Below are 27,886 nucleotides of genomic sequence, written 5' to 3'. Positions count from 1 at the left end.
TCAATCCCCGGTAAGAGGAATACAGGAGGCAGCCAATCAATGATTATCTTATCATTGATGTTTCTATCTCTCCCTCTCCTTTTCTCTCTGAAATCAGTAAAAAAAATATTTAAAAACACACATATACAAAAACAAAAACAAAACAACTAATGGGATGGCCCTGGCCGGGTAGCTCAGTTGGTTTGAGCAATGTCCTGATATGCCAAGGTTGCAGGTTTGATCCCTGGTCAGGGCACATATAAGAATCAACCAATTACTGCATAAATAAGTGGAACAACAAATCAATGTTTCTCTCCCCGTCTCCCCCTCATTTCTTCTCTCTCTAAAATCAATCAATTAAAAAAAACAAAAACTAATGGGATGGGCCCAAAGGGGACAGGAGCAAACTTTAAGGGATACCCAAAGACCAAAGGTAGGATAATAAAAGCATCAAAAAGAATGACCAAGATTCACTGAAACATATCAGATATACTTAAAAATTCATGAGTTCCTCATAATTATTTTCCAAAAAGAACAAAAACCAAAATAATTATTGGTCATCATTAGAGGCTAGATTTCAACTCGTTACTCTGAAAATCCATAAATGGAAATAATCAAACATTTATTCTGCCTTTCTTGTACAAATTGTATTTCAGGGTAACCAAATAGATGATGAAAGAAAACTTCTCTTATAGAATGATTTCAGTTAATACATTCTGAAAGGATGCTAAAGTTAGAAAAATCACAATTTTGCAATCCTAATGAAATAATAGATTCTAGGTAATGATCATCAATGGCTGCAAAAACCTTAAGGTGGAAGGTGATAGGGAAACTGTATATTGCAGGGATCTGGCTGACATCACCTAAACTCACTGATGAATTGTGGCATCGCTAAAATTGGGAGAACAGGTAGTTCTCCTAATGAAGTGTAATGAACTATGAAACTAACTATGATGTATTGTTGTCAAAATGAGTTGAATCTCAATCTAAGCAAGTCTTTAGAGCCAACTTCTATTTTCCAGAAATATGGGGTATAGGGGGGCAAGTCAAATACCACAAGAACATATCAGTTAAATATAGGTTATGTGATATTTTACAATTAACTAGTTTCTTAAAAAATTCAATGGTATAAAAAGGGAGGGGGAGAAAAATGGCTCTAGACTAAGATTTAGTGAGATGTAAAAATCAATTATAATGTGTAGACTGTGCTTTGACCCTGTTTTGAACAAATTAACCATGAGACATTCTTGAGGCCTCAACTAGGTAAATTTAAATACACACTTGATATTATAATGATACCAAGAAATTATTGTTATTTTTATAAGGGGTGGTAATGTCACTGTGGTTACTAGTATATAAGAAAAACGTCCACAATTTTTAGAGGTTGATACTAAACTATGTAGGGGTGAAATAACAGAGTATCTGGGATTTGTTTTAAAATATTAAAAAAAAATGATGATACAGGCATGGCAAAATATTATAAACTATTAAATCTGAGTGACAGATATATGCAGGTTTGTCATATTAGTCTCTTTATTTGGGGGTATGTTTGAAATATTTTATTATCAAAATGTTTAATGTTATAAGTGATAATACAGGAAACAAAGAAGCGTATGTAAGATATTCCATTGAACTTAGAAAATTTTATTTTAATAAACAAAAAAGAATATAAAATATTTATTTTAAGTCATCTTAAAGGTATTGTATATTTGCTTTCTTTAATTTAACTAAAACTTACTTGAGTTTCAGTCTGTAATTGTCCAATTAATGAGAGAGTCTTAACAGCAATAAAACAGACCTGTGATTTCAAACAAACAAAAAAGTTACCAAAAATTTCATGTGGCATAAAATTATTGCTTTCTTTAACTTACTGATTGAAAAACTTCAGCAGCTTTTACAGGATGATGTAAAATGTGATTTCCAAGTTCAGCATCTAATTCAACAATATCAGAGGGGTTTATTAAAATATTGAATCGATAGACAGCATAACTTTGTTTTGAATCTGTAAAAATACACAAATACAAAAATGAGGATAGTCATATGTAGGTATTTATTTTAAAGTTTCTAAAATAAAGTTACCTTTGCTGAACATACCATTGTAGTATTTGCAATCATTTATAAACTTTTGGAGCCCTCCACTTCTGTCAAGATAGATAAGGGCTGCCTCTTTCATTTTTAGATTGGACATTTTCTCCTAGTTAATGATTCTTCTCTGTTACTAATTGATTAAACCACAATGGCTGGTAAAGACTACAGATGAGAACACCTAGAAATAAAATTAATTAAAATGTACATTGAAGACCTCTAATAAAACTTTACAAGCTATGCAACTTAAAATTGACAGAGAGATAAAATAAAATACAATTTCCAACTTTAAGAAATCCCTATCCAAAGGGAAACAAAACTGTTTTCTTTTGCCAAATCACATGTTTGTCAACACTAATTTATAAGGATCTCTACAAGATTGCAAACTTAAGAACAGCAGCCTCAAATGTCTCTTTACAGAGTAGGTATTCAAAAAATGCTTCCTGAAATAAATATTGGATGATGAGGTCCAATTGCAGGTGTTGTTTAAAAAAAAATGAAAGTGGCAAAAGTTATTTCATAAATTCAATCTAAATTACAAAGTATAGTTAACCTACAAAATCTGAGAACTTGGTACTAGACCCAGCATTTCCTAGCTGCTAGGGGAAAATCAAAATGAAAGAGTTGTATCAGATGATAAAACCTCTTTTGGCTTTAAATCTTCAATACTGACCAAAAAACATTAAAAAACATTAAACCATAGTAAGAAGGGTGGAATATGTAAAATTCATTTAAAGAACAGCAAACATAATTGGAAACAATATCTGCCAATACTTGTGTTAGGTGCTAGGGGTAAAATGATTAAGAGTGGATCCTGTGTTCAAGGAGTTGTCAATTTAGAGAAGTCAGAAATAATGACCATCACATTTATTCATTATTAAATATTTATTGGGCATTTACTATTTGTTGGATACCAGATTGTCCTAGGCAGTGGGGATACAAATGAGTAAAATATGTTTTTAGACCTACTCGTTGGAGTTTAGGCCACTTTTCAAAGAAAAGTAACTGAGACTGTCCTTTCCGCTATTGCATAGGGGGAAACTTCAGAGTCCATGTCTCTGTGGCCATAAGTTCCTACAATACATCTTAAAGCATATGCTGTGTTCAGGGTAATACATGTGTGCTTCATTAGGACATAAGATTTCTGGGGCTGAAAGAAGGGAGGCTATCTATAATAAAAGAAGCATAATATGCAAATTGACCGAATGGCCGAACAGTGGAACAACCGTCCGTACAACCTTCCGGATGAAGTGGGGGCTGCGAGGGCCAAGCAGAGGCAGCTGGGGCTGCGAGGGCCGAGCCTCTTACATGGATTTCGTGTTTCAGGTCTCTAGTCCTATATAATAAAAGCCCAATATGCTAAGTGTCCGGTCATCCAGTCAACCAATCAAAGCATAACATGCTAATGATATGCTAAGGATATTCAACTGCTTGCTATGACGTGCACTGACCACCAGGGGGCAGATGCTCCAACTGGTAGGTTAGCTTGCTGCTGGGGTCCGGCTGATGGGGACTGAACAAGATGGCTGGACATGTCCTTGAGTCCTCCCCCTCCCACCCCACCCCTCCCCCCATCCCTCCCCCACTGGCCAACCTCCTGCATCCCTCCCCATCCCTGATCATACACCAGTGGGGTCCCTCGGCCTAGCCTCGCCCTCTCACACTGAGGGACCCCCCCCCCCAATGCACAAATTCCGTGCACCAGGCCTCTAGTCGATAATGAAATGATTGGGTGAGACCCAACCAGATTATGAAAGCTTTTGAAGCCCATGATCCGTGGTCGGCAAACTGCGGCTCGCGAGCCACATGCGGCTCTTTGGCCCCTTGAGTGTGGCTCTTCCACAAAATACCACGGCCTGGGCGAGTCTTCTTCTTCTTTTGAAGAAGTGGCGTTAGAAGAAGTTTAAGTTTAAAGAATTTGGCTCACTTGCCGAAACCAGTTTGGCTCAGTGGATAGAGTGTCGGCCTGCGGACTCAAGGGTCCCAGGTTCGATTCCGGACAAGGGCATGTACCTTGGGTGCGGGCACATCCCCAATAGGGGGTGTGCAAGAGGCAGCTGATCGATGTTTCTAACTCTCTATCCCTCTCCCTTCCTCTCTGTAAAAACATCAATAAAATATAAAAAAAAATTTAAAAAAGCCAAAAAAAACCCCCCCAAAAACAAAAAACAGCCTGTAAAGCAGCGGCCCTGGGCGTGGGTGGGGAAAGTGGAGAAAAAGACTTGCAAGCCCGAGGAAAGCATTAACTAAGCGAACGTGGATCAAATTCTAGCCGATTCCTCACAGTCTAAAGAACCCAAGTGCCGGTTCCCTTGGACCCGAGCGGGTCTTCGCTACCGGCCACGTCAGAAGGAAAACACCTCACACCCAACGCCGCCGAAAGCGAATCCGGCCTCGCACCCAGGGGTCCACGACCCCTCCCACGCACAGCGCCAACCTCCGGACGGCGCGGGCCCAGCCCAGGAATGCGGGACACCCGCTGTCGCACACACAGACCTCCGCCAGCCGCGCGCCGCCCCGAGCCAGCGACCCAGGGAAGCCCGAGCGCGCACGCGCGCGGCTTCCGTCCGTTGGCGGCGGCGCGGGGGCTGCCGGGACAGCGCCTCCCAGTCACCAGGGCAACCGGGCCCACAGGCGTTTCGCGCCTTCAATCATTCCCGCTCTCTCCATGCAAAGCAAAGCAGAGCAAAAAAGATAGAAACCATGGGTTGTCATTTTATCAGAGGCCAGCAGTGCCCATGTTTGTTTAACAAAATAGAAACGTTCCTAGTGGGATGCAAAATGGGGCTGTCAATTTGGAAAACATTCCGGGGACTACCTTAAAAGACTAAACAGAGCTACTAGATGACCCAGCAATCCCAAGCCCAAGCCACATATTTTTTATATATATATATATATGTGTGTGTGTGTGTGTGTATACACACACACACACACACACACACACACATAGATATGAGAGAATTTGAAACAGACGTTCACACAAACATTTATACAAGAATGTTCATTGGGTCATTAGTAAAAAAGTGGATAAAGTGTGGTATATCCATACAGTGGAGTCAATTGGCCATAAAAAGGGATGAGGTACTAATACGTGCTACAACATGGATGAGCCTTGAAAACACTATGCAAAGCGCAAGAAGCCAGACACAAAAAGCCAAATATTGTGATTCTGTTTATATGAAATGTCAAGAATAGGCAAATCTGTCAGAGAGAAGGTAGTTTTCCTTATACAGATCTTACACACGTTTTATTAGGATTTATACCTTTTTTTTTTTTTGGAGGGGTTGCTAATGTAAATGGTGTTTTTAATTTCAAATTGCTGGTATATTAAGACAGTGATTTTTGTATGTTAACCTTGTATGATGCAATCTTGTTATAATCACTTATTAGTTCCAGGACTTTTTAAAGTTCTATTGGATTTTCTACAAAGATATTCATCTGCAAACAAGAACAGTTTATTTGCTTTTGATATCTATTTTTTATTTTTTAATTGATTTCAGAGAGGAAAGGAGAGGGATAGATAGAAACATCAGTGAGAGAGAATCATTGATTGGCCACCTCCCGCACGCCCCCTACAGGGAGGGGTGTGTGTGGAGGCCACAACCCAGGCATGTGCCCTTGGCCGGAATCCAACCTGGAACCATTCAGTCCGCAGACCAACACTCTATCCACTGAGCCAAACCAGCTAGGACTTGATATCTAATTTAGGCACACTGCTAGGGGATATCTTACTAAATAAATTGCTAGCATTCAACATCAATGCATCAGTAAACAAAGTAAACTGTTATTGTTGCATTATTACTATCATTGAGGCAGAAGAAAAAAATCCAACACTTCAAGGCTATACCTACTATCTGGGAAGAATGAACAAATCCAACACGATCAAATTTGACCAAGTGGGTGTTTTCCTGTATATAAGCCTCTGGATTCCATGAGTTAATAAAAGCCTAAATACACTTAAATGCTGACAACTCATTATAGACTTTCTCACAAAGATTTAACTAATATTGAAGGGGAAATCTGTTCCCTAATAAAAATAAAATTATGAAAATACATTAGAAGAAATGATGAATCCATGATATATATTCCTGCAAAGGAGAGTTTACCACAAAAACTCCCAAGTCATGTTTGCATGCAAGGTTTCTAAAATCACCAACTGTGTCTAGGTCTTCCAATAAGTGGGGTTATGTAGAGTGATGTTATTCTGTTTTACACTAGTCCTCAAGATTCGTATGGTGATCCATCATTTTCAAGACATTATGTAAAAATAACTTTTTAGTATAGGACCCTTTGGTTGGCTATTTTATTGCTATATCATGCTGAGCTTATACTTCTCTGTTGGCTTTTTTGTGTAACATCGCTTTAAATTATTCTCCACTATTTTGATTTTGAATAACTAAAAGGTAACGTGTTAAGACAGCTATATTTCTTTCTGACTTATCTCTGCAAAAATGTAAAGAAATAAAATGAGAAATATTTTTGTGTAAGAAACCTTTCACCTACTGAGAAATATGTTTAATGCATTACAAATGGATGATTATACAATACTGGTAAGAAACAAAAAAGCTAAATACTAGTAAATGACATAAATCTCCAACTGAAATGCTTTCAGGGAAGTTGGAGAGTAATTTCTCTTGGTATTAGGTGAGTAAAGAAGAACAAGGTGGCAGCGAAGGAAGCCTATCATGTTATAGCAATGAATCCTTTTGAGCATCTGAACAAAGCTATATAGCAATCCCTGCCCTAAGTGGATTTCACTTACACACAAAACTTGGCATATCACTTTAAGGTATTCAAGCCACCTGAAACTCACCTGCGTACACTTCAGGGTTTCAAATAAAAGAATAATCACCTTGCGATATGGAATAATCTAGTAATTTTTACATGTTCAACTATTTAAAATTTTACTTGTCTTCCATATATATATATATATATATATGTATATATATATATGCATCAGTAAACAAAATTATATATATATTTCATTTTGTAATGATATTGTAACTATCACCAATTTTAATGTTAATGACATGCATTAGATGATCATTAATCTTTTTGCTAGTTTTATTACACTCTGTAAGATTTGTATTTTTTTGAGATCCAAAAAACAGCAACATTCTATTTTAAATTTGTTCTTAAAAATATACAATATTGCACTTGAATTTTTGGCAGTTTAATTAAGAAGTGGCTGAGTAAAAAAATCATACAAGAAACTAGTCTTTATTTTGCTTTATAAGCAAAGAGCTTTGTATAAAAGGAGAACTTACAGTAGTACCAAATAAACCAAATATTTACAGTGTTGTTATTAAAGTTTTACTTCTAAAGGAAGATTCAGTGTATGGAATGCAAATATTATTATATCTAAGGAAAGCACACTCCCTTCCCCCCATTCGGCTGAACATTTTTAAACCAAAGGGTATTGGTGTGAAATGCTTTTGTGATTTCTTTCTCAAGAGGAAATACATGGAAAGAATGCTTGTTCTTGAAGCACCTAAACTGGGTCACTAAATTCTTTCACGATGTTTCCTACATGACTTACAAAATCTCTAAACTAAAAATCAGAATTCCAAGATAAAGCATTCTTTTACAATTACAAGTACACAAGTTAGTTGGTTTTTAGTATGACTTTAAGGCCAATTTCCCGTACGTTTTCTAAGATACATAAGATGCTAGGCATCTATCTGAATTATTTTTAACTTCTGTTAGACTATAGTAAAACTGTAAACATTTATATTAATCCTGAATTTGCTAGTCTACCTTTTAATTCCCAATTAGGTAAATATTCTAGAAAGCTCAATATTTTTCATTTAACAACCAATTAGGGAGACAGTTTTGAAAAGCTATTTGCAAAACGAAATATCAAGATTTAGACCTACTTAACAGTACATTAAACATTCAAAAGACCAAAAAGAACATAAATAGAATGTATTTGTAATATAAATACATGACACAGATACATTCATTTTGGCACCACCTTAAAAAAAAATAAATCCAGCAGTACTTTATTACCCTTCAGATGTTTGGGAATATTTAAAATGTCAACTATTAAATATTTACTTTTACTCCAGAAGAAAAATAATTCATGAATTTAAATTGGTATTTCAAAAGCAAAGGATTTCCTTTTGTTACTTTTCTTTTTATTGATGAGAGAGAGAGAGGGGGAGAGAGAGAGAGAGAGACAGAGAGAGACAGAGAGAGAGAGAGATTTGTTGATCCACTTATTTATGCATTCATTGGTTGATTCTTGTATGTACCCATAACCTTGGTGTATCAGGACAATGCCCTACCCAACTGAGCTACCCAGCCAGGGCCTCCTTCTGTTACTTTTTAATTTGACCTGCAGAATGAACAGTTACTCAAAGTGTTAATTAGCAGCCAATGTGTTAACTATGCTTTTACACTTTAATCCTACCAAGACTGATTATGGCAAGCAGCGATTTATTATGGACAGACATGGTTTCTGCTTAAACAACCACATACAATTTGCATAGTTCTGATCTGAGAACAAAGATCAAAGTAGAGAGTTAAAAAGGCATTAATATATGTTAACTGAACTGAAATAGGCTGTTGAAAAACAGTCTATCTTGGGTAGGTGTTAGTGTAAACTTGGGGGGAAAAACAGTCATTAGCAAAAAAGTTTTCTTTAAAAATAGGTTAATGCTAAGAACAATAGCTTTTAAAATTTCTGTTTAAAAATAAGCTTAATAAACAAGAGTACAAATTTTAATTCCAAACTTAGCTCTTTGAAATGCACTATTTTCTTACATACAGCAGAAAATACATTTTTCATAGTTGTTAACATCATATGTAAAAAAGAGGCACTAAACATATTTGAATATATTAACACAAACAGGAATTTCAGTCTCATCTGTACATAGGCTTATATTTGCTCATGGTTCCCGGATGGCAAAATGTTCACAAAAATAAGTCTTCTGAAGGAGGTGCATAAGAGAAACCAACGAATGCATCATCAGCCTCCAGTACGCTGGCGTTCACTATAGAATAGTCAGTAGACACACACACAGAATATGGAACTGTTTCTTCCGTAAACGCTGCATCAAAGTTCCTAATATCATCTGGTCCTGCCTAAAACATCAAAAGAATACTATTATTCACCTTAGCTTTTTCATTAATTTAGTTCTCCATTAAACCCTTCATGGATTTGTATATTGATTCCTGGCAAGTTTAGATGTCTTCTTACTTCATCATTGCTTTGGAACATTTTCTGCTTTTATTCCTTAGGTGAGGTCCTTCTAACAGGTAAGGTTCTTGTTGTTGGGTGGGGCGAGGAGAGAGAAGGGTAAGGAGAGCTAGCATAACAGAGTCCTTACCAATGTTAATATGCATCTCAGTCCCTGCTTATGACCCCCCTTCTCTCTACTCATCACCTCTAAGTTTAGAAAAAGGGTTCAGGTAGGTTTTCAGAATAGTATTTTGCATTTGAGCTTCCATTAAATGCCTGCCCATCCAGTTTCTCAACTTTGGGTAGATGAAGCCTTTTAATGAAGGAATGAAGGGGCTGTAAGTAAAATTGTGAAAGGTGACTCTTGTGCCACAGAGGTCACGAAGCATTCAGTGATGAGACCTTAGCTCAAAAGGCCTAAAGGGACCAGGAAACTAGGAAATGAAGCACGGTGTCAGCTTAGGCTCAAAGGCAATGGTTCTTAATCTTCTTTTACAAATTTGATACAAGCGAACGGCCTATCCCCTTCCAGTGTATTTACGGATAAAATTGGGTTGCAAATTCAGGTGATTCACCGTTAAAGCCCATCCCTGGAGCTCTAGTTAGCTCTGATCTAAGATAAAGGGAAGCTTTAAAATGTTCAATTCATGCCCTAGCCAGTTTGGCTCAGTGGATAGAGCATCGGCCTGAAGGGTCCCAGGTTTGATTCTGGTCAAAGGCACATGCTTGGGTTGCAAGCTTGATCCCCAGTAGGGGGCATGCAGGATGCAGCCAATCAATGATTCTCATCATCGATGTTTCTCTCTCTCTCTCCCTTACTCTCTGAAATCAATAAAAAAAATCCTATATAATAAAAGGCTAATATACAAATCGACCAAACGGCAGAATGACTGGTCGCTATGACGCGCACTGACCACCAGGGGGCAGACGCTCAATGAAGGAGCTGCCCCCTGGTGGTCAGTGTGCTCCCACAGGGGGAGTGCTGCTCAGCCAGAAGCCAGGCTCACGGCTGGTGAGTGTAGCGTAGGTGTTGGGAGCTTCTCCCACCTTCACAGCAGCGCTAAGGATGTTCGACTGCCGGCTTAGGCCCGCTCCCTGTGGGGTGGGCCTAAGCTGTCAGTCAGACATCCCTGAGGGCTCCCAGACTGCAAGAGGGTGGAGGCCGGGCTGAGGGGACCCCCCCATCCCCGAGTGCACAAATTTCGTGCACCAGGCCTCTAGTATATATATAAAAAGTTCAATTCACCAAGTCTAACCAAGGTGAACAGATAGGGATTCAGAGTAGTTATTATAAGCTAAGGATATAGTTAGTCTGGTAGGTCTACAAACAGCAGAGCAGAAGCCAGGGAAACCCAGAATGCTCTATCCTTCTACATGATAAATTCCACCACAGAGGAAAATAGACTAGAAATTATATACATAATGTCACCAAACTCTTACATATAACCTTAGAAAGCAGGGGTTCTGAAATAAAACAAAGGTTTGAATTCTGGCTATGAGTTTTGCTAGCTAGAATTCTTTATATAAACTACCCTATCTTTTCTATAAGAGGAAAGCTTGCCTCCTCTTCTGTAAAATAAGAATCCTGCCACCTGTCTGTTAAACTTGTGAGAATTTGATGCATTAATACATAAAATTCGCAGAATCTGACATGTAGAAGGTGCTCAATAAATGATGATGTTCTCTTCCCTGACTTTATAAATATTTTGAGAATGCCCTTATGGCTCATGGCTAGTACTGTCAGGGACAATACCGTATTTCTTATGTTAAAAGTGAGGGAAGGCTCTGTCTTCAAACTCTAGTTCTGCAACTTTAATTGAACCGTGAGCAAGTTTCTTAACCTTTTCTGTGCCCAAGTTCACTCATCAGAAGTATGGTGTAAAATAACAGTACTATTTCATAGGATTGTTGTCAGGGTTAAGTAAAAGGATACAAGTATTGAGAACAGTGAATGAGAATACCTATCTTATTCTAGTATAGCTAACTTTTTGATCTTTGTTAATCTATTAGGTGAAAAAAACCTGTAAGGATTTTATTTTGCATTCCTTCAACATCTTTTCATATATTTAAAAGCTACCTGTATTTATTTTTCAAAACTGTCCTTTGTCCATGTTTGGTCATTTTTTTTTTTCCTCATCGACTTATAAGAATGCTTTATGTACTAAGGAAATTTCCCCCAGTTTGTTATTTGCAGGTGTGTGTTTTTTATTTTTTTTATGCAGATATTTCTAAATTTTATGTGGTCAAATTTACCAATTTTTTTTCTTATGGCTTCTGAGTTGTGGGTCTTGCTTTAAAAATTTAATTAATTAGTCATAGAACAAACAGGGATCCAAACCTGGAGGTGCCTGACTCTGACGTCAACACTGTTGCCATTTCCAGGGTTGCTTAGGAGGAATCCCTAACTCTTCAATGTACCTGATGACACGTTTATTTGCAAATAACTAAACTCAGTGGACTCTCAATTTAAAGAGAAAAATTAAATTAATCTTAAAGATCCAAGGTTCTTATTGCAAACGCTAGAAATTAGGAGCAGAAATTGTCCCTAATGGACCCATGTCTGAAACAGTCACTCCTGAATAAGCTAAATGAAATAAGTCAATCTACAAATACTTCACAATTATTGTACTGGAAGGTATTTTTTATCAGTCTAATAAAACTATCATCTTACTGGTCATCCTGAAGTGACATATTTCGCATATATTTACGTACTGATTTCAATTTCACTCAGGTTAGATTTTGAGATATTTGCTAAAATTATGATGAGATACAGTTCTACATTTCACTATTTTAGAAGGAAGGACTTGGATATATACTTACCACATTAGGATTAAACGGTGGTGGAATCTTCTTTTGTACAAGGTCTGTCCAACTGAGTGATTCAAAAAAGGGATGATTCTGAATTTCAAGCTAGAATATTAAAGAAAAAAAAACACATTTTAAACTAATGCTGAAGAATATATTAAGTACTCACTGAAGAATTTTATGGAACCAAACCATTACCATTTTGTTCCTCAATAATTCTTTTTAGATACATGTTTATGTTATTTATGTGGCAAAGTGGTATAGCAGAAAGACTACCTGAGTATACATGACACACTTTATCCTCTTCACTATCATAGTTTCTTCGTAGGTAAAACAGAGTTAACATTTCTGCCTTAGATACTTAACAGGCTGTTTTAAGGATAAATGGAAAATATAAAAATAAGAGTGGTATAAAAAGATGAAAGTACTACATAGGTACAAATAATAATTATTATTATCTGAATGGGGGAGGTAAGTAAGAAGTTAAGCAAGAGAGTTTTACACTGTAGGACAGAGGTAAAACCAAGATGATGAACTTTACTACAAATTTAAAGTATTTCGCTCCGAGTTGCTACTATCAAAAGTTGGCAAAGAACTGATTCCAGCTTTTTTCCCCTGCAGGGTGCCACAGAAGTGTATAAAGTAGGATCCAACATAGTTTGGTGGTTTTGATATCTGACCAGAGTTCTGAAAGATGAGTAAGAATTAGCTAGATAAAAGAATGAGGTATGTAGGAAACAAAACAAAAAGGCGACAAATGAACACACTCATAGATGCAGACAACAGAAGGGTGGTTACCAGAGGGGATGTGGGGTAGGAGGAGGAAGAGGACAAAGGGGTCAAATATATAGTGATAGAGGGAGACTAGACTTTGGGTGGTGAGCATACAGTGCAATATGCAAACGATGTATTATAGAACTGTACACTTATTAGCCAATGTCACCCCAATTAAATTAAAAAAAAAAAAAGAATGAGGGGAGAACACTGCAGGTAGAATATGAAGGCCCTGAGGTGGCAAAGAGCTTAGCTTGGTCAAGAAAATGAGAGTCCAGGATGGTTGCAGTACAGGGAAAAATGGGGACGGTCACACGAGGTACAGCTCAAGAGGTAAACAAGCCATGTACCTTTTATAATAATTCGGTAAACTAGTAAGTAAATGGGTTTTCTTCAATTCGGTAAGCCATTCTAGCAAATTAATTGAATCAAAGGAGGGATGATGGGAACCCGATTTATAGCCAGTCTGTTGGACGCACAGGTAACAACCTGGGCTTGTGGCTGGTATCTGAAATGGAGGGCTGTCTTGTAGGTCTGAACGCTTTACTCATGGAATATGATTCTATCTCTGAGAAGACAGTGTCAGAATTGACCCTATCAGTTCTGGTGTCTGAGAATTGCTTGTTGCTGTGGGGAAGCCTCGACATACACACGCATTAAAATTGGTACCAGAAACTCTTTCGTGTTAATGCTGGTTTCAGTAGCAAACGCTTCAGAGTGAAGAACACGTAACGTAGACATACTTACCAAGCTTCCCTCCACTGTATTAAGTTTTAATTTGTGTGATAAGTGTTTTACCTCACAAAGTGCTTCCTCCTATTTGGTTCTTTTTAAACACTCATTGAAATCTTGTTGTATAATAATTCCTGCTGGAATCACAGACCTCTCCTCCTCCGTGTCTCCTCCCCAAAAGACCAAAAAGGCCTCATGAGTGGCTATAAACACCTCATTATAAACACTTACTTAAAAACTGTGTCATCTTTACTGGTGTCCAAAAATTTCTAGTTAGTGTAAACACACACACACACACACACACACGAAGTTTAGCCCAGTTGTGAAACTTTCTTCAGCAATGAGCAGCAGCCCAGAGATGACAGTTGAATTCATCCAGGGTTGCGATTTCTGAATTCAAGAAAAGGACCAAGGGGCATGGAGGTGTGAAGTATTAGCAAGACTGACTGAAACAACAGACTGGAATCAAAGCTGGATCGAGAACTGCTGACAGAGCCATCTGCTGAACTGGGACGTGTAGGAGGAGAAAATCAGTAGCAGACAAGTTTGTTACTCACAGCTCAAGTTCAAATTGGCCAACAGCCCCAAAGAATTTCTGAGAAATTTAAATGAACTTAAAAGTTCTTATCCCTCAATAGTTCATGAATACTGACACACTAAGATAACAAGTTACACTAGCAATGTAATTATTCTGCTTTAAAAAAACCCAAAAACCACAGATTTCATATCTCAAGGAGGTGTCACCAAATTCTCAGGAAAAAAAAGTGATTTCATGTTGGTTCAAGATAAAATGCATTGCCTCATGCAGTCAGGAAGCACTTAAATTCTTGTTAAACAACATGATCTAAAAGTTCAGGTAATCAAAAAATTTTTAAAAAAGAAGGGAGAGGAGAAAAATTTTCATTAAAAAAAATCAAATAAATAATAAGAGTGTGATAGCTGGATGTGACAGATGAAGAAGAGAGGATAGAACTGTTACAGAGACCAATGGAAAGGATGCAAGTGCTCAAACCCTGTATAGTTCTGTACGTATAAACGCTGGTGAAAGTTGTTGGGACTAGTTACACGTTCTCATGGTGCTCTTCTTTAACAGCTGTATCCATCCCATTAAATACCACATAAAATAAGGCTTTATCTTCAAATGATAAATAAGCTTAAATACAGCAGGAGAGATATACATACAAAGTCTTCTTTGGCACCAAGCCGGTTTTGCCTGTCTTTTTCTAGGAGTTCTTCCAGAATGGACCAGGCTGTGAGGCTCACTCCTGGCCTCAGATTTAAGGGCTTGTGCAGAATGTTGTCATACATTTCAGCAACATCTCGGCAGTAAAAAGGAGGCTGGGGGGATAAAAAAGTAAAATAAAGTTAGTGTTAACTGAACTATGCCAAAATGTTTGGGTTAAAATAGTTGGATTTGGCCTTGATCTATAAGGAGCAGACTGGGTCTGGACAAAAGAAATACACAGGCGTGTTTGGGTGCAGTGTGGCCTTCTCATGAAAAGAGATTCTAAAACCCAGCACACAGACAGCTTAATGCATGTGCACTGAATGAATTAGGGCCAGTCTGTTCAATAACACAGGTGCCAATAAAGTTTCAACAGTATCAGTTTTAAAGAAAACCACCACCAACTTCATCATGGCATAACGATAGCATTATTGGAAACAGAGATCCAACATGAAATAATTTCTTGAGACTTGGGAATAAATAAATTAAAACAGAGATTGCCCAAAAAGATGAAGACCTGAAGATCATGCTCCTTCCTAAGTACTGTGGCATTATGGGTGTACTCTGCAGAAAGAAAAACTTTATTTTTTACTTTTAAAAATCTAGCTTGATTTTAATATAGTTCATGTAAGTTAATTAATGAAGTATATGTTTCAAATGTTCCCATTCCGATCAACTGCCCTTTATACACAATGATAATATTTTATGCTTTCAAAGTCGTCTAAAGAAATGAAAAGGACTCAGAAATATCTGAATGGCAACTATCCAACACTTACAGGTATAAAGTGCGTTTGAGGTGTTCTAAGTCACTGGCATAACCAGAAAACTAGATCTTTTAACAAGTGGATCTTAGTCAAGGGCAAAGAAGAGACAGTGTTGGAGGTCATGAGAATCTATCATTCAAAGTTAGCAACATGAGACAAATGCTCCTAAATGTACTGAGAGCTCCCCCGTTTGTTAGTTTTTTTGGGGGTGGGGGGGGGGGGCGGGGAGAATACAAAACAAAAAAGCAGAACAAAATAACAAGCCCCAGCTCAGGTCTCAGATAATGGTGTTATTTAGCTTAGTGGAGGCAGCACCAGGGGGGATGAGTGGATGGTTCCCAGCCTGAGGCTGGGGGACACTCTTGGGACCACAAAGGGAGCCTAGGAAAGATTCCAACTATTTCCAAAAGGCTAAATAAAAGCATACATCATTGCTCCAAGGATATGTAAACCCACTAAAATGCCTAAATTGTTTGCTTTAGGTTGGAGTATTAACTCAATGTAGCAAAACAAATGTACTCATGTTAATCAGAAGCTCTAGCTGGGGAAACATTACATAGTAAACATCCTTTTTTTTTTTTTTAAAGAAATCTTAAGACATGGTATATATGGTAAATGGAAGAGATGGTTCTCAGTGATGGAAAAAGTGGAGCACCAGTGTATTAATTTAATCCTATAAAAACAAAATACAAGGAAAAACCCAAAAGGCATTATCCTCTAATAAATACAAACATCTTTTTTTCCTTCCATCTTTTTGAAATTAGGCAGAATGATGACTAGGGTAAATTGAATAAAAGTGGATAATTTAAATATTACAACTATGTGTCGATTTCAACAAAATGAGAGAGGGAGGAGAATACCTGAAGCAGTAATTACTCTGATAGAAAAATTACAATTAAAAACTACTAACAAAATGAAAAGTTTTTCTTTTTGTGCATACATGGTTTTGGACTCATTTTTACCATGTTACTACTACTCTGTTAATGTTATCTAAGTGTCCACAAGATTATTGAAAGAGAAAGAGAAAAGAGAAAATGCAAATCAATTATAATATATTGGGAAAACAATGAAAGAGTAGGAATACATACCAGCCCATACAGCATTTCATACAGTACAGCACCAAGGCACCACCAATCTACAGTATTGTCATAGGGCTGTTTTCTAATTACTTCAGGTGCTAGGTACTACAGAAAAGATAAAGTATTAGTGCAACTCAATAAACAAGACAAAGTTTGGAAATAATTGAGAAATTTAACGAATTTTAGGTATTACTATTACGCTAAAAAAAAAATCTAGATTTTAAATTGGTTGTGTATTTTCACCTTATACCAGTGATTCTTCAAAATCCATTGGGACATTTTTCAAAATACACATACTCAAACATTTCCCCAGAAACTGTGATGCAGTTAAAGACAAACAGAAAAGGGCAGCGAATGTAGAAAATGTAATCCAAAGTAGGTATTTTGTGTGTGTGGGAGGAGGGGAAGAGGAGGAAATCTTTTACAAGATTAATTTAACTTAAAAATTTATCTGGTCATTATTCATAATTGTTTCTCCCAAAGAAAGGATTCCTAATGTGGCAATTATAATTCTTTTTTTTTTTTCAATGAAAGAAAAAGAATGAATTGCATTCTTCTTAGGAAATTACAATTGTAATTCTCTAACATATTATTTACAAATGTTTTAGTTATTACACAGCTATTTACACTTTAACTTATAAAATACTTAAACTCATCACCATTTCACAAATATGAGATGGTTAATTTGAAATTCAGATTCCAAAAAATATTTTTTCCTTTTCCATATGAAATAAGGAAATGATTTCTTCTTAAGCTTTTTTATAGGCTTCAAAAAATGGCAAAATAAATTAAAAGGGTTTAATAATTTGACCACATTTAGACTTAGATGACAAAAGAACTTGTTCCTCTCTAAAACCTACAGGACTTAAAGATTTTGTTAACTATGACATCAATATACATTCACAAAAAATGTTTCTTCAGACATAAACCAAAATAGAATGGTTACAAATATACACAAGAACAAGGTTAGATTAGAGAAAGGAAGAAAAAATATACATTTTAAAGTAAATATTGTTGCTTACAGCTACTTTTCTGATCTTGATTACAAGTGTCATCTGAGCCAGTCTATCACACATTTTCAACAATACCTGCTATTATTCGGCAATAATGATGAAATACTACCTGGCACCTAAGATCACTATAAATATATTACTGTGTGTGTGTGTGTGAGAGATATTGCACATATATCTAATCTAATAATAGACAAATATGCAAATTGACCGCACCTTCGCTACGCCCAAGCCATGCCCACCAGCCAATCAGGACGAATATGCAAATTATCCAAACAAAGATGGCGGCTAATTTGCATATCACGACAGTGTAGAAAGAAGCCAAGAGCTGCAGAAGGGAGCAAAGCTGCAGAGAAGCAAGCAAGCCGGGGGGAGGAGAAGGGAGGAGCGGAGGCGGGGCCAGGGGAGAAGGAATTTGAGCAGGCGGGGCCGGGGGAGAAGGAAGTTGAGCAGGCGGGGCCGGCGGAGAAGGGGCGGGGCCGGGGGAGAAGGGAGGAGCGGAGGCGGGGCCAGGGGAGAAGGAAGGAGAGTGGGCTGGCGGAGAAGTTAGAAAAGCAGGGGTGCTGGCGGAGATCGCGGGGCGGGGGAGAAGGGAGGAGCAGAGGCGGGGCCGGGGGAGAAGGGAGGAGCGGAGGCGGGGCCAGGGAAGAAGGAAGGAGAGCGGGCTGGAGGAGAAGTTAGAAAAGCAGGGGGGCTGGCGGAGATCGCGGGGCGGGGGACAAGGGAGGAGAGCAGGCAGGGTGGGGTAGAGTGCAGCAGGAAACCCTATTGCAGGATTTTTCCTGCAACGGGAACGCTAGTATATATATATATATCTTTAACATAAATTGTAAGGACTATTATCTCGAATAGAAAGATACATTTCTGCTTAGAGAATGGGATGTTTGTGTTAATAAATTCTGATTTGTGAATTTCCCCCCACATCCTCTGTCTTATTTTCTTCTGTTAAATAAACACTTAATTTTATTATAAAATATTTTAACCATATATAAAAATAGTAAAATATAATAGAAACCAATAAAGCTGCCACCTAAATATAGGCAACGCCAATCTCTTGCCACATTTGCTTCAACTTATTTTTAGAAGAGCTTTATTAAGATATTCACAAACCATGCAATTCCCCCATTTAAAGTGTACAATTCAACGGTTTTTAATATATTTAGAGTTGTGCAAACATTTTCACAACTTTAGGATATTTTCATCATTTATTTGTGATTTTATTTTGAAGCATTAGAAGTAAAATCAAATGCTTAAAGAAGTCTAAGGTAGCCCTAGCCCGTTTTGCTCAGTGGATAGAGCATCGGCCTGTGGACCAAAGGGTTCCAGGCTCGATTCCAGTCAAGGGCACATGCCTTGGTTGCAGGCTCCTTCAAGGCCTGGGCCCTGGTCGGGGCACATAGAGGAGGCAACCAATCAATGTGTTTTTCTCACATCGATGTTTCTCTCTGTCTTTCCCTCTCTCTTTCACTCTCCCTAAAAATCAATGGAAAATATCCTCGGGTGAGGATTAACAAAAAAAATAAATAAAGGGGAAGTCTAAGGTTAACAATAAAAATAAACATAATTTATATCTTTGGTGGGTTATCTGGTGGTGGTATCCCACTATCACAGTTAAAAATACCAACTATCAATAAACTTTATTCAGAAGGAATGATTATCAGATATTTCCAATTGGTGCATAACAATTGGTAGAAGCTAAAATGATAGGTTTTATTATAGTTTTCTGATGTCAAATTTTGTATATGCAATTTGTGATTCATTTCTTCATTTTATACATGATTATGTGAATGACAAATGAGACATACTTCTTACCTCTGGTGTTCCACAAAATGTTGTTGTGGTATCAGAAATAGCAATTCCTTCTTTACAAAGCCCAAAATCTGTTAAGACAACATGTCCCTGAGAAATAGAGGGGCAATAAGATAAAACAATTCATGAACATAAACTGACAATTTCAAAAAACTATTTTATTTTGAAACTAGAGGCCCAGTGCACGAAATTCGTGCACGGGTGTGTGTGTGTGTGTGTGTGTGTGTGTGTGTCTCTCAGCCCAACCTGCACCCTCTCCAATCTGGGACCCCTTGGGGGATGTCTGATTGCCTGTTTAGGCCCGATCCATAGGATCGGGCCTAAACAGGCAGTCAGACATCCCTTTCACAATCTAGGACTGCTGGCTCCCAACTACTCGCTTGCCTGCCTTCCTGATTGCCCCTAACCACTATGCCTGCCAGCCTGATCACCCCCTAACCACTTCCCTGCCAGCCCCTGATACCCCGGTCACCCCCAAATGCCCTCCCTTGCATATTCCCTCTTTATTAGATAGGGTTTTTTCTTTAGCATATTGGACAGTCCTAACTGTTTTGGCTTAGCGGATGGATGAAGCATTGGCCTGCAGAATCAAGGGTCCCAGGTTCGATTCTGGTCAAGGGCATGTACCTTGGTTGGGGGCACATACCCAGTGGGGAGTGTGCAGGAGGCAGCTGATCAATGTTTCTCTCTCATAGATGTTTCTAGCTCTCTATTCCTTTCCCTTCCTCTCTGTAAAAAATCAATAAAATATATATTATAAAAAAAAGAAACATTTAAGATTCCTCCATATCTGCCTGGCTGGTGTGACTCAATGGTTGGGAACCCAGGCTGCCACCGCTGGCAGGGGATGGGGCCCTGGCCAGGCTGAGACCCCAGCCCAGGCTGCTGCCTCAACCCAGCCAAGCCTGGCTGTGGATAGCCCGGTGGGGGTGTGCGTCTCCAGCCCAGGCTGCCTTCACTGGCCTGAAGATAGCTTGGTGGGGGTGCACCACCCTGCCGCTGCTGCTGGCTGGGTGATCATGCAGTTGGGTTCCCGGCCCTGCAGGAATGAGACCCCAGCCCAGGCAGCCGCCTCGGCCAGGGATCATGCGGCTTTGGTGCCAGGCCCTGCAGGTCTGAGACCCCAGCCCAAGCTGTCCTCATGGCCAGGGGATCCTGCGGCTTAGGTGCGGGGCCCTGGTGGTCTGAGACCCCAGCCCAAGCAGCTCGGCTTGGGGGTGAGGTCCTGGCGGCCTGAGACCCCAGCTCAAGCCGGCGCGGCTTGCGAGCCATCGCGCGGCTTGGGGGGTCCCAGCCCAAGCCTGTGCGGCTTGCCAGGGATCACTCGCGCGGATTGGGGACATGGCCCTGGCGGCCTGAAACCCCCCAGCCCAAGCCTGTGAGGCTTGCCAGGGATCACTCGCAGGGATTGGGGGCATGGCCTGGCGGCCTGAGACCCCAGCCCAAACCAGCTCGGCTTGCGAGCCATCACGCAGCTTGGGGGCGTGGCCTGGCGGCCTGAGACCCCCCAGCCTAAGCCTTTGAGGCTTGCCAGGGATCACTCACGCGGATTGGGGACGTGGCCCTGGCGGCCTGAGACCCCCAGCCCAAACCGGTGTGGCTTGCGAGCCATCGCACGGCTTGGGGACGTGGCCTGGCGGCCTGAGACCCCAGCCCAAACTGGCGGGGCTTGAGAGCCATCGCGCTTGGGGGCGAGGCCTGGCGGCCTGAGACCCCCCCAGCCCAAGCCGGCTCGGCTTGCCAGGGATCACTCATGAGTCTCCGCTCCCAGTTCCTCCTGCCAGCGCGATTGGCCACCCCGAGTCCCGCCCCCGCGCCTCCTGCTGGCCCAATCGTGGGTGTAGCGGAGTGATGGTTAATTTGCATACTTCCCCTTTATTATGTAGGATAATGATAGACCCACAGGCAAACTGCAAAAATAATACACCGAGTTCCATGTACCCCTCACCCAGCTCCCCCCAATGCTGGCACCTCATATAACTGTAGTACATTATCAAAACTGGAAAACTGACATTGATATAATATTGTTAACTAGACTGCCAACCCTATCCAGTTTTCACTATTTTGTAATGCATGCGTTTGTGTACATGTAAGTATGTGTAGTTCTGTGTAACAGAGATGTACAGATTCATGTATCCACCACCACAATCAAGTATCCATCAATCCCAAAGGAACAAAGGAATCCCTGGTGCTATCCCTTTATGTTTGCACTCCACTATTTCCTCGATCCCTGTGCCCTTGTAACCACTAATCTGATCTCCATCTCTATAGTTTTGTCATTGCAAACATCCTATCTAATAAAAGAGTAATATGCAAATTGACCATCACTCCAACACACAAGATGGCTGCCCCTATGTGGACACAAGATGGCCGCCACAAGATGGCCAGCAGGGGAGGGCAGTTGGGAGAGACAAGGCCTGCAAGGGAGGGCAGTTGGGGGCGATCAAGCCTGCAGGGGAGGGCAGTTAGGGGTGACCAGGCCGGCAGAGGAGGGAAGTTGGAGGTGACCGGGCCTGCAGGGAAGGGCAGTTGGAGGGGACCCAGGCCTGCAGAGGAGAACAGTTGGGGGGGACCAGGCCTGCGGGGGAGGGCAGTTAGGGGCAATCAGGCTGGCAGGAGAGCAGTTAGGCATCAAGCAGGCTGGCAGGGGAGTGGTTAGGGGGTGATAAGGCTGGCAGGCAGATTGGTTAGGGGCAATCAGGAATGCAGGCAGGCAAGCAGTTGGGAGCCAGCAGTCCTGGATTGTGAGAGGGATGTCCGACTGCCCGTTTAGGCCCGATTCCCCTACTGGAATCGGGCCTAAACGGGCAGTCGGACATCCCTCGAGGGGTCCCAGATTGGAGAGGGTGCAGGCTGGGCTGAGAAACACAACCCCCCATGCACAAATTTCGTGCACCGGGCCTCTAGTGTTATATTAAATGGAATCAAGCAGTGTCAAATCTTTGAGGCTGGCTTTTTTCCACTAAGCATAACCACAACAAAAACTGAGGAATAGCAGATTTTTAGAAGACAATACTTACTACAGAATCCAAAAGAATATTTTCCGGTTTCAAATCTCTACCAAATTAAAAGGAAAGAAAAGCAAACGTGAATATTAGCTGAAATAAAATAAGAAGAGGACATTTTTTACAAGTAATATTTAAAAAACTTACCTATACACTATTTTGATGGAGTGCAAGTAACCCAATGCGCTGGCGATTTCAGCAGCATAAAACCTTGCTCTGTGTTCAGGAAAGGACCGCTCTCTTTGTAAGTGAAAAAACAGCTGTAAAATCAAGATCATTCACAGAGTGAAACAAATATATTCTATCAATATAAAAATAGGGCTTGTTGGTGCTACTTTGCACCAAAGCACAGAACTGTGACTCTCCCTTGTCTGTGTCCCCAACTTAGCAATCCCGGTCTCTCTTCAACCACACATCTCCCATTTACCCTTGCTAACTTACTCATCTCCCATTTACCCTTCAGTCCTCAATGTGGAAGCACTGTCCTCACCACTCCAGGCAACCACTCTGGAAAAGATCACCAGTGCAGACCAATGATCTTGACATTGCCGTGTACTTACAGTATCTTACTGGACCTATTTTGACTGTTCTTTCCTTTGGAAAAACATCAAACACTATTCAGAGATTGGGAACTAATGGTTAGCTAACCAAATATAACCCACAGATATAATTTGTTTGAGCCAAATACTGTTTTTAGAAAAATCTAAATTAAATAGTTAACATATAAAAACTAGAAAAAGTTTTTGGTAAAAATTGTTTTGGGGGAAAAAAAGTGGGGGAAGCTCTGCATCATGGAGCCTAAATTCCAATGTGACAGCAAATGGCTAGAGCTAAGCAGTAGCTGCACTCTCCAGTTCATTTCTTATACTTCCTAATTCTGAATTTATTTCTTACAACCTGTCTATCCTTTACTCATTAGGTTACCTGCCTGGGTGAAGTTTGCTCAACTTACTCTACGTTTCTTGGCTTCTAAGACAATGATCCGAGAGATAATTATCTCTCCCTAGATCTTCTACCTCTTGGTGAGTTCTATTTCCTCTCCTTTCTGGCTCCTTACACTGCAGGGATTAACAAGGTTTCTCTGTCCTGGGTTTCTCCACTGTTATTCTTTGTATGCATACCATCCAGGTAACCAAATCCAATCGAATGACTAACCACCACCTCTATGTTGATGTCTTTCACGTGGATGTCTCTAGCCCAGACCTCTGCTTGGAGCTCCTACTGCAAAGATATGCTGCTCTTTTTTTTGAATATTTCATAAGCCAATAAATTCAACTTGTCTTCTCTTACAGACTTACCGCTCCTGCGGTATCTCTCCTTTAATGACATCGCTTTCTACCCAGCCCTCTACGCCATGGGAGGCAACAAGATACAGCGGAAAGAGTCAGGTTTCACAGCTGATCAGATTTGGGTTCAAATTCTGATTCTTCCCTTTTGGTGTGCTTCTCTGATTTTCAAAGATTGTCCAAAATTTTTTTCTTAAAACTCTTCTGAAAGGTGAGGGTGAAGGTCAGTGCCAGATCCTGACAGAATAGATAAACGGGGGCTGAACTGTGATTCGCCTGTACTGCTCCTTTACCCTTAGCCACTGCATCCAAACCAGAATAAATTCTTCTCTTCTCTTTTAATTATTTCTGAACTACTTCCTCCTTTTTATCCCCACCGCTGTTTTTATTAGCTGTAGCATACACCACTGTAATATTATATTTAATAATATCCTGATTACATCTCTCCAATATAATGCTAATGAAAATTACCCCAAATGAAAATCCAACCATCCACTAATAACAGCTAACACTGACCACCCACTAAACCAAAGGCACTATGCTAAGGACTTTGATGCTTGTATTATTTAATCCATCCAACTATTTTGAGGTAGGAAATTAATGAGAAAGTTGAGGCTTAGAAAGGCTCATTTATATGCCCAGCACCAATAAAACACATTTGTTTATATTCTACCTGGCTCCAAATCAGATCTGAAGTAGTATTACAATGATAAATATCACATGTCAAAGTTAAAATGTCAGTGTGAATATTAGGGGGAAATAATAGTAATAATAGGATACACATAATGAAATTACACTCCTTCTATCTCTATCTTTTCTCCTTGTCTTTTTTTTTTTTTTAATCCTCACCCAAGGCTATTTTTCCATTGATCTTTAGGGAGAATGGAAGAGAGAGGGAAAGTCAGAGAGAAAGACACATCAATTGGTTGCCTCCTGCACAAGCCCCGATCAGGGCCCGAGCCTATAACCGAGGTACGTGTCCTTGACCAGAATCGAGCCCGGGGACCCTTCGGTCCGCAGGCCGATGCTCTATCCACTGACCCAAACTAGCTAAGGCTCTCCATGTCTTTATTCCTCTTCTACCTATTGCCCCACTCAACTCCTCCTCCATCCACTCCAACATTCTGTTTCATTCTCTTCCCCATCTCGCTTATCTCAGCCAAGGGTACCTTTCAGAAGACAAGCCCACCTCTTTCCTCCTGTGCCACTAAATTTATGAGCAGTCATTGTGTAAAAGGAACTTAGAAGCAAAGTCTTAAAGCAGCATGAAGGTTTCTTCAGACAAAGCAGGAAACCTGCAGTAGGATCTCATCTGCGATTAGAGGCCTGGCATGACATTTCAAAGACACATAATGGTACCTATGTCTATGTTAAATCCAGGGTCTGACACTTACTAGAACACTGTGACATTGACAAAGTTACTTAGCTCCTCTGAGCTTTAATTTCCTTATCTATAATCTGGGTATAAGAGTGTTTATCTCAAAGAGTTGTGATAAGCCCTGCCCGGGTATCTCAGCTGGTGATAGCATTGTTCCCATATGCCAAGGCTGTGGGTTTGATCCCTGGTTAAGGCACATACAAGAATCAACCAATGAATGCATCAATAAGTGAAACAAACAAACAAACAAACAAAAATCGATGTTTCTTTCTCTCTCAAAAATCAATGGAAAAAAAGAGTTGTGATGATTAATTGAAATAATGATGTAAAATAATTACCAAGTACCAGGCCCTCAATAAACTCTCATTATATGTTAGCGTGCACACACACACACACACACACACACACACACACACACACATACACTAAAATGACAACTTGTTAGGTGGGAACAATGTGGGGCCACCTTTATCTCTGAATCAGGGTGCCTGGGGTATTCATAATTTTGCTCTACACTGAGAAGTTACAAGGCATTTTTGTCATGGATGCAGGGGGTTGAATAATGATTCTTTTTTATGATCTTACCCTCAAATGATCTAGCTGTGTTTGAACACCTGTCAGTTTGTAGAATAGAAATTGGTCTTCTTTCTTGTTCCTTTATTCTACAGTTATGTGTACTATAGTAAAGCTAAAATATTCTTTCTCTCTCTCTCTCTGCTCTGAGATGAGGGGATGGAAGATCCCTTTGTAAAGATATGAAAATACCTGCCAGTTAAAATAATTTTTAGAGATATTCACAGGTCAGAGATCAAATAAATCAGAATGACATGAGAATTGAGAAGCAGAGAAATAGGGGGTGGTCAGCTGGAATCAGACGGCCTGAGTTCAATTCCTGGCTCCAATACTTACTAACCATATAACTTAAGCAAGTTAGCCAGCTTCTCTGTGCTCAGTTTCTTTGTTTTATATAATAAAATTGTTGTTGAAGATAAAATAATACATACAAAGAATCAGAGTGCTGGGCCTATAAGTATACTCAATACATGTTAGCTATTACTGTAACTATTATAATAACAGCAGCATTTCCCAAAATGTATTTCAATAACCCTTTGATCCAGAGTTTTGGGGAATATTATTAACAGATTTGGTTCAAACAAACATGGGGACTATGTAGTAAAAAAGTATTTTTAAAGAATCCTGGCTAGCCCTAGCCGGTTTGGCTCAGAGGTTAGTGTGTCGGCCCGAAGACTTATTGGTCTCGTGTTCAATTCCGATCAGGGCGTGTTCACAAGGCAACCAATTGATATCTCTCTCACATCGATATTTCTCCATCTCTCCTCCTCCCTTCCACTCTCTCCAGAAATCAATGGAAAAGTATCCTCGGGTGAGGATTAACAACAACAAAAAGACATCCTGGCTTTGTTTAAGGCAAACTGCTCTAAGTCTTTAACATGCTGAAACACATTGCGAATCCCCAAAAAACATACTGTTAATCACCAATGGGATATAACATGAAACTGACTTCACCATAGAACCCTTTATTAGAGGTTCATCTCATCTGATTAACAGTTTGAACACTTTAGAACATGACAGGCTAATATTATTTGACTTACATGTGGAATCCAACGAACAAAATAAACTGACAAACAAAATAGACTCAAAGGCATGGATGGTTACATGGGACAGACTGACGGTTGTCCGCGGAGAGCGGATTTTGGGAGCTGGATGAAAGAAGGTGAAGAGATTAAGAAAAGAAAAACAAAAACACACATATATAAAACACATAGACAAAGACAACAGTGTGGTGACAGCCAGAGACAAAGGGGGCTGCGGGGAGGTGGAGGTGGGCAAAGCGGGGGTAAATGGGGATGGAAAGAGACTGCATTGTGCAATGGGCATGTAACGCAATGTGCAGATGATGGTCTGCTGAGTTGTACACTAGAAACCTGTATGACTTTGTGAACAATGTCACCTCAATAAATTCAACAAAAAAAGAAAATGACAGGATATAGTAGTATACAAGTATTAAAGCAATAATTATCTAAATTATAAGTCATGTTTTATTCTAATGTTTCAGTTTATTATTCTTGCTATATAGTAGTGCCAAAATTATCCATGAAGACTGTAACTTCATGTTAAGTTTCTTTTATGAACCTCCCCACCTAAAGCTGATTTAAAAAGAGCTTTGAGCTTGCGTCATGCTTATTAGCTAGCACCTTAAATATTGTTGCTACTCGACAAATAGCAGTTGATGCTGGACTAACCTTCCAAAAATGTATAAGGAAAGAAAAACTTTGACTTTATTTTATTTTTTCTAAACAGTATCAATATTATAAAACTAATTATAAAACTCACCTCCCCTCCATTAACAAAATCCAGAACAAAATAAAGCTTTTCAGTTGTTTGGAAGGAATAATGTAATCCAACCAAAAATGGATGCTTCACATTTTTCAAGAGCACATTACGTTCAGCCATAATATGTTTTTGCTGTTAAAAAAAAAAAAAAAGGTAAAGGATCAACTTGTATTATACACAATAAAACAGTTTTATTAACTGAAAAGAGGGGCTTAGGAGAAACAAAGCTCTTTTATTTCACCTCTCTTCTGTTGAGAACGATTTTTTTCTGTAAAACTTTGACAGCATAAAATTTTCCATCCAGTTTCCGTTTTGCAAGAAGAACCTGTTTTAATTAAAGATTGTGCATACTATTAGAAATGTAAATACTTTAACAGCAATAACTCACTTGTAAATAAATCAATACTTAAATTGTAT

The 27,886-nt window shown here is 39.5% G+C and overlaps 2 protein-coding genes across 15 annotated transcripts in view; both read right to left on the bottom strand.

The window, feature by feature from the left end:
• Window positions 1–4,586, bottom strand: part of MCMDC2 (minichromosome maintenance domain containing 2) — a 36,166-nt gene extending 31,580 nt beyond the window's left edge. The window contains exons 1-4 of one of the 3 annotated variants that reach the window (XR_013814901.1): window positions 4,561–4,586; window positions 2,074–2,245; window positions 1,851–1,981; window positions 1,718–1,777 (exon numbers count right to left, since the gene is read on the bottom strand). Coding sequence is in view for 1 of the 3 variants with exons in the window: in XM_079795810.1 (XP_079651936.1) it covers window positions 1,718–1,777; window positions 1,851–1,981; window positions 2,074–2,167 (285 nt within the window). In the remaining 2 variants the exon portion in view is untranslated. Of the gene's footprint in view, window positions 1–1,717; window positions 1,778–1,850; window positions 1,982–2,073; window positions 3,598–4,501 lie in introns of those variants that run through there. The other 2 variants (XR_013814902.1, XM_079795810.1) reach the window with 2 other exon arrangements.
• A 2,670-nt stretch (window positions 4,587–7,256) lies between these two features.
• LOC307113955 (serine/threonine-protein kinase Sgk3) overlaps window positions 7,257–27,886 on the bottom strand; it is a 155,329-nt gene continuing 134,699 nt past the window's right edge. For all 12 annotated transcript variants that reach the window (XM_079796003.1, XM_079796004.1, XM_079795999.1 and 9 more), the window contains 9 exons: window positions 27,711–27,794; window positions 27,470–27,601; window positions 22,598–22,710; window positions 22,466–22,502; window positions 19,449–19,535; window positions 16,636–16,731; window positions 14,741–14,896; window positions 12,068–12,157; window positions 7,257–9,150 (listed from right to left, as the gene is read on the bottom strand). In XM_079796003.1, coding sequence (XP_079652129.1) covers window positions 8,980–9,150; window positions 12,068–12,157; window positions 14,741–14,896; window positions 16,636–16,731; window positions 19,449–19,535; window positions 22,466–22,502; window positions 22,598–22,710; window positions 27,470–27,601; window positions 27,711–27,794 — 966 coding nt within the window. In that variant the 3' untranslated portion in view covers window positions 7,257–8,979. The remainder of the gene's footprint in view (window positions 9,151–12,067; window positions 12,158–14,740; window positions 14,897–16,635; window positions 16,732–19,448; window positions 19,536–22,465; window positions 22,503–22,597; window positions 22,711–27,469; window positions 27,602–27,710; window positions 27,795–27,886) is intronic.

Source organism: Cnephaeus nilssonii (assembly GCF_951640355.1).
Source record: "Cnephaeus nilssonii genome assembly, chromosome: 18".
In the NCBI taxonomy this organism is placed as follows: Eukaryota; Metazoa; Chordata; class Mammalia; order Chiroptera; family Vespertilionidae; genus Cnephaeus; species Cnephaeus nilssonii.
This window is presented reverse-complemented; position numbering and strand designations above follow the sequence as displayed.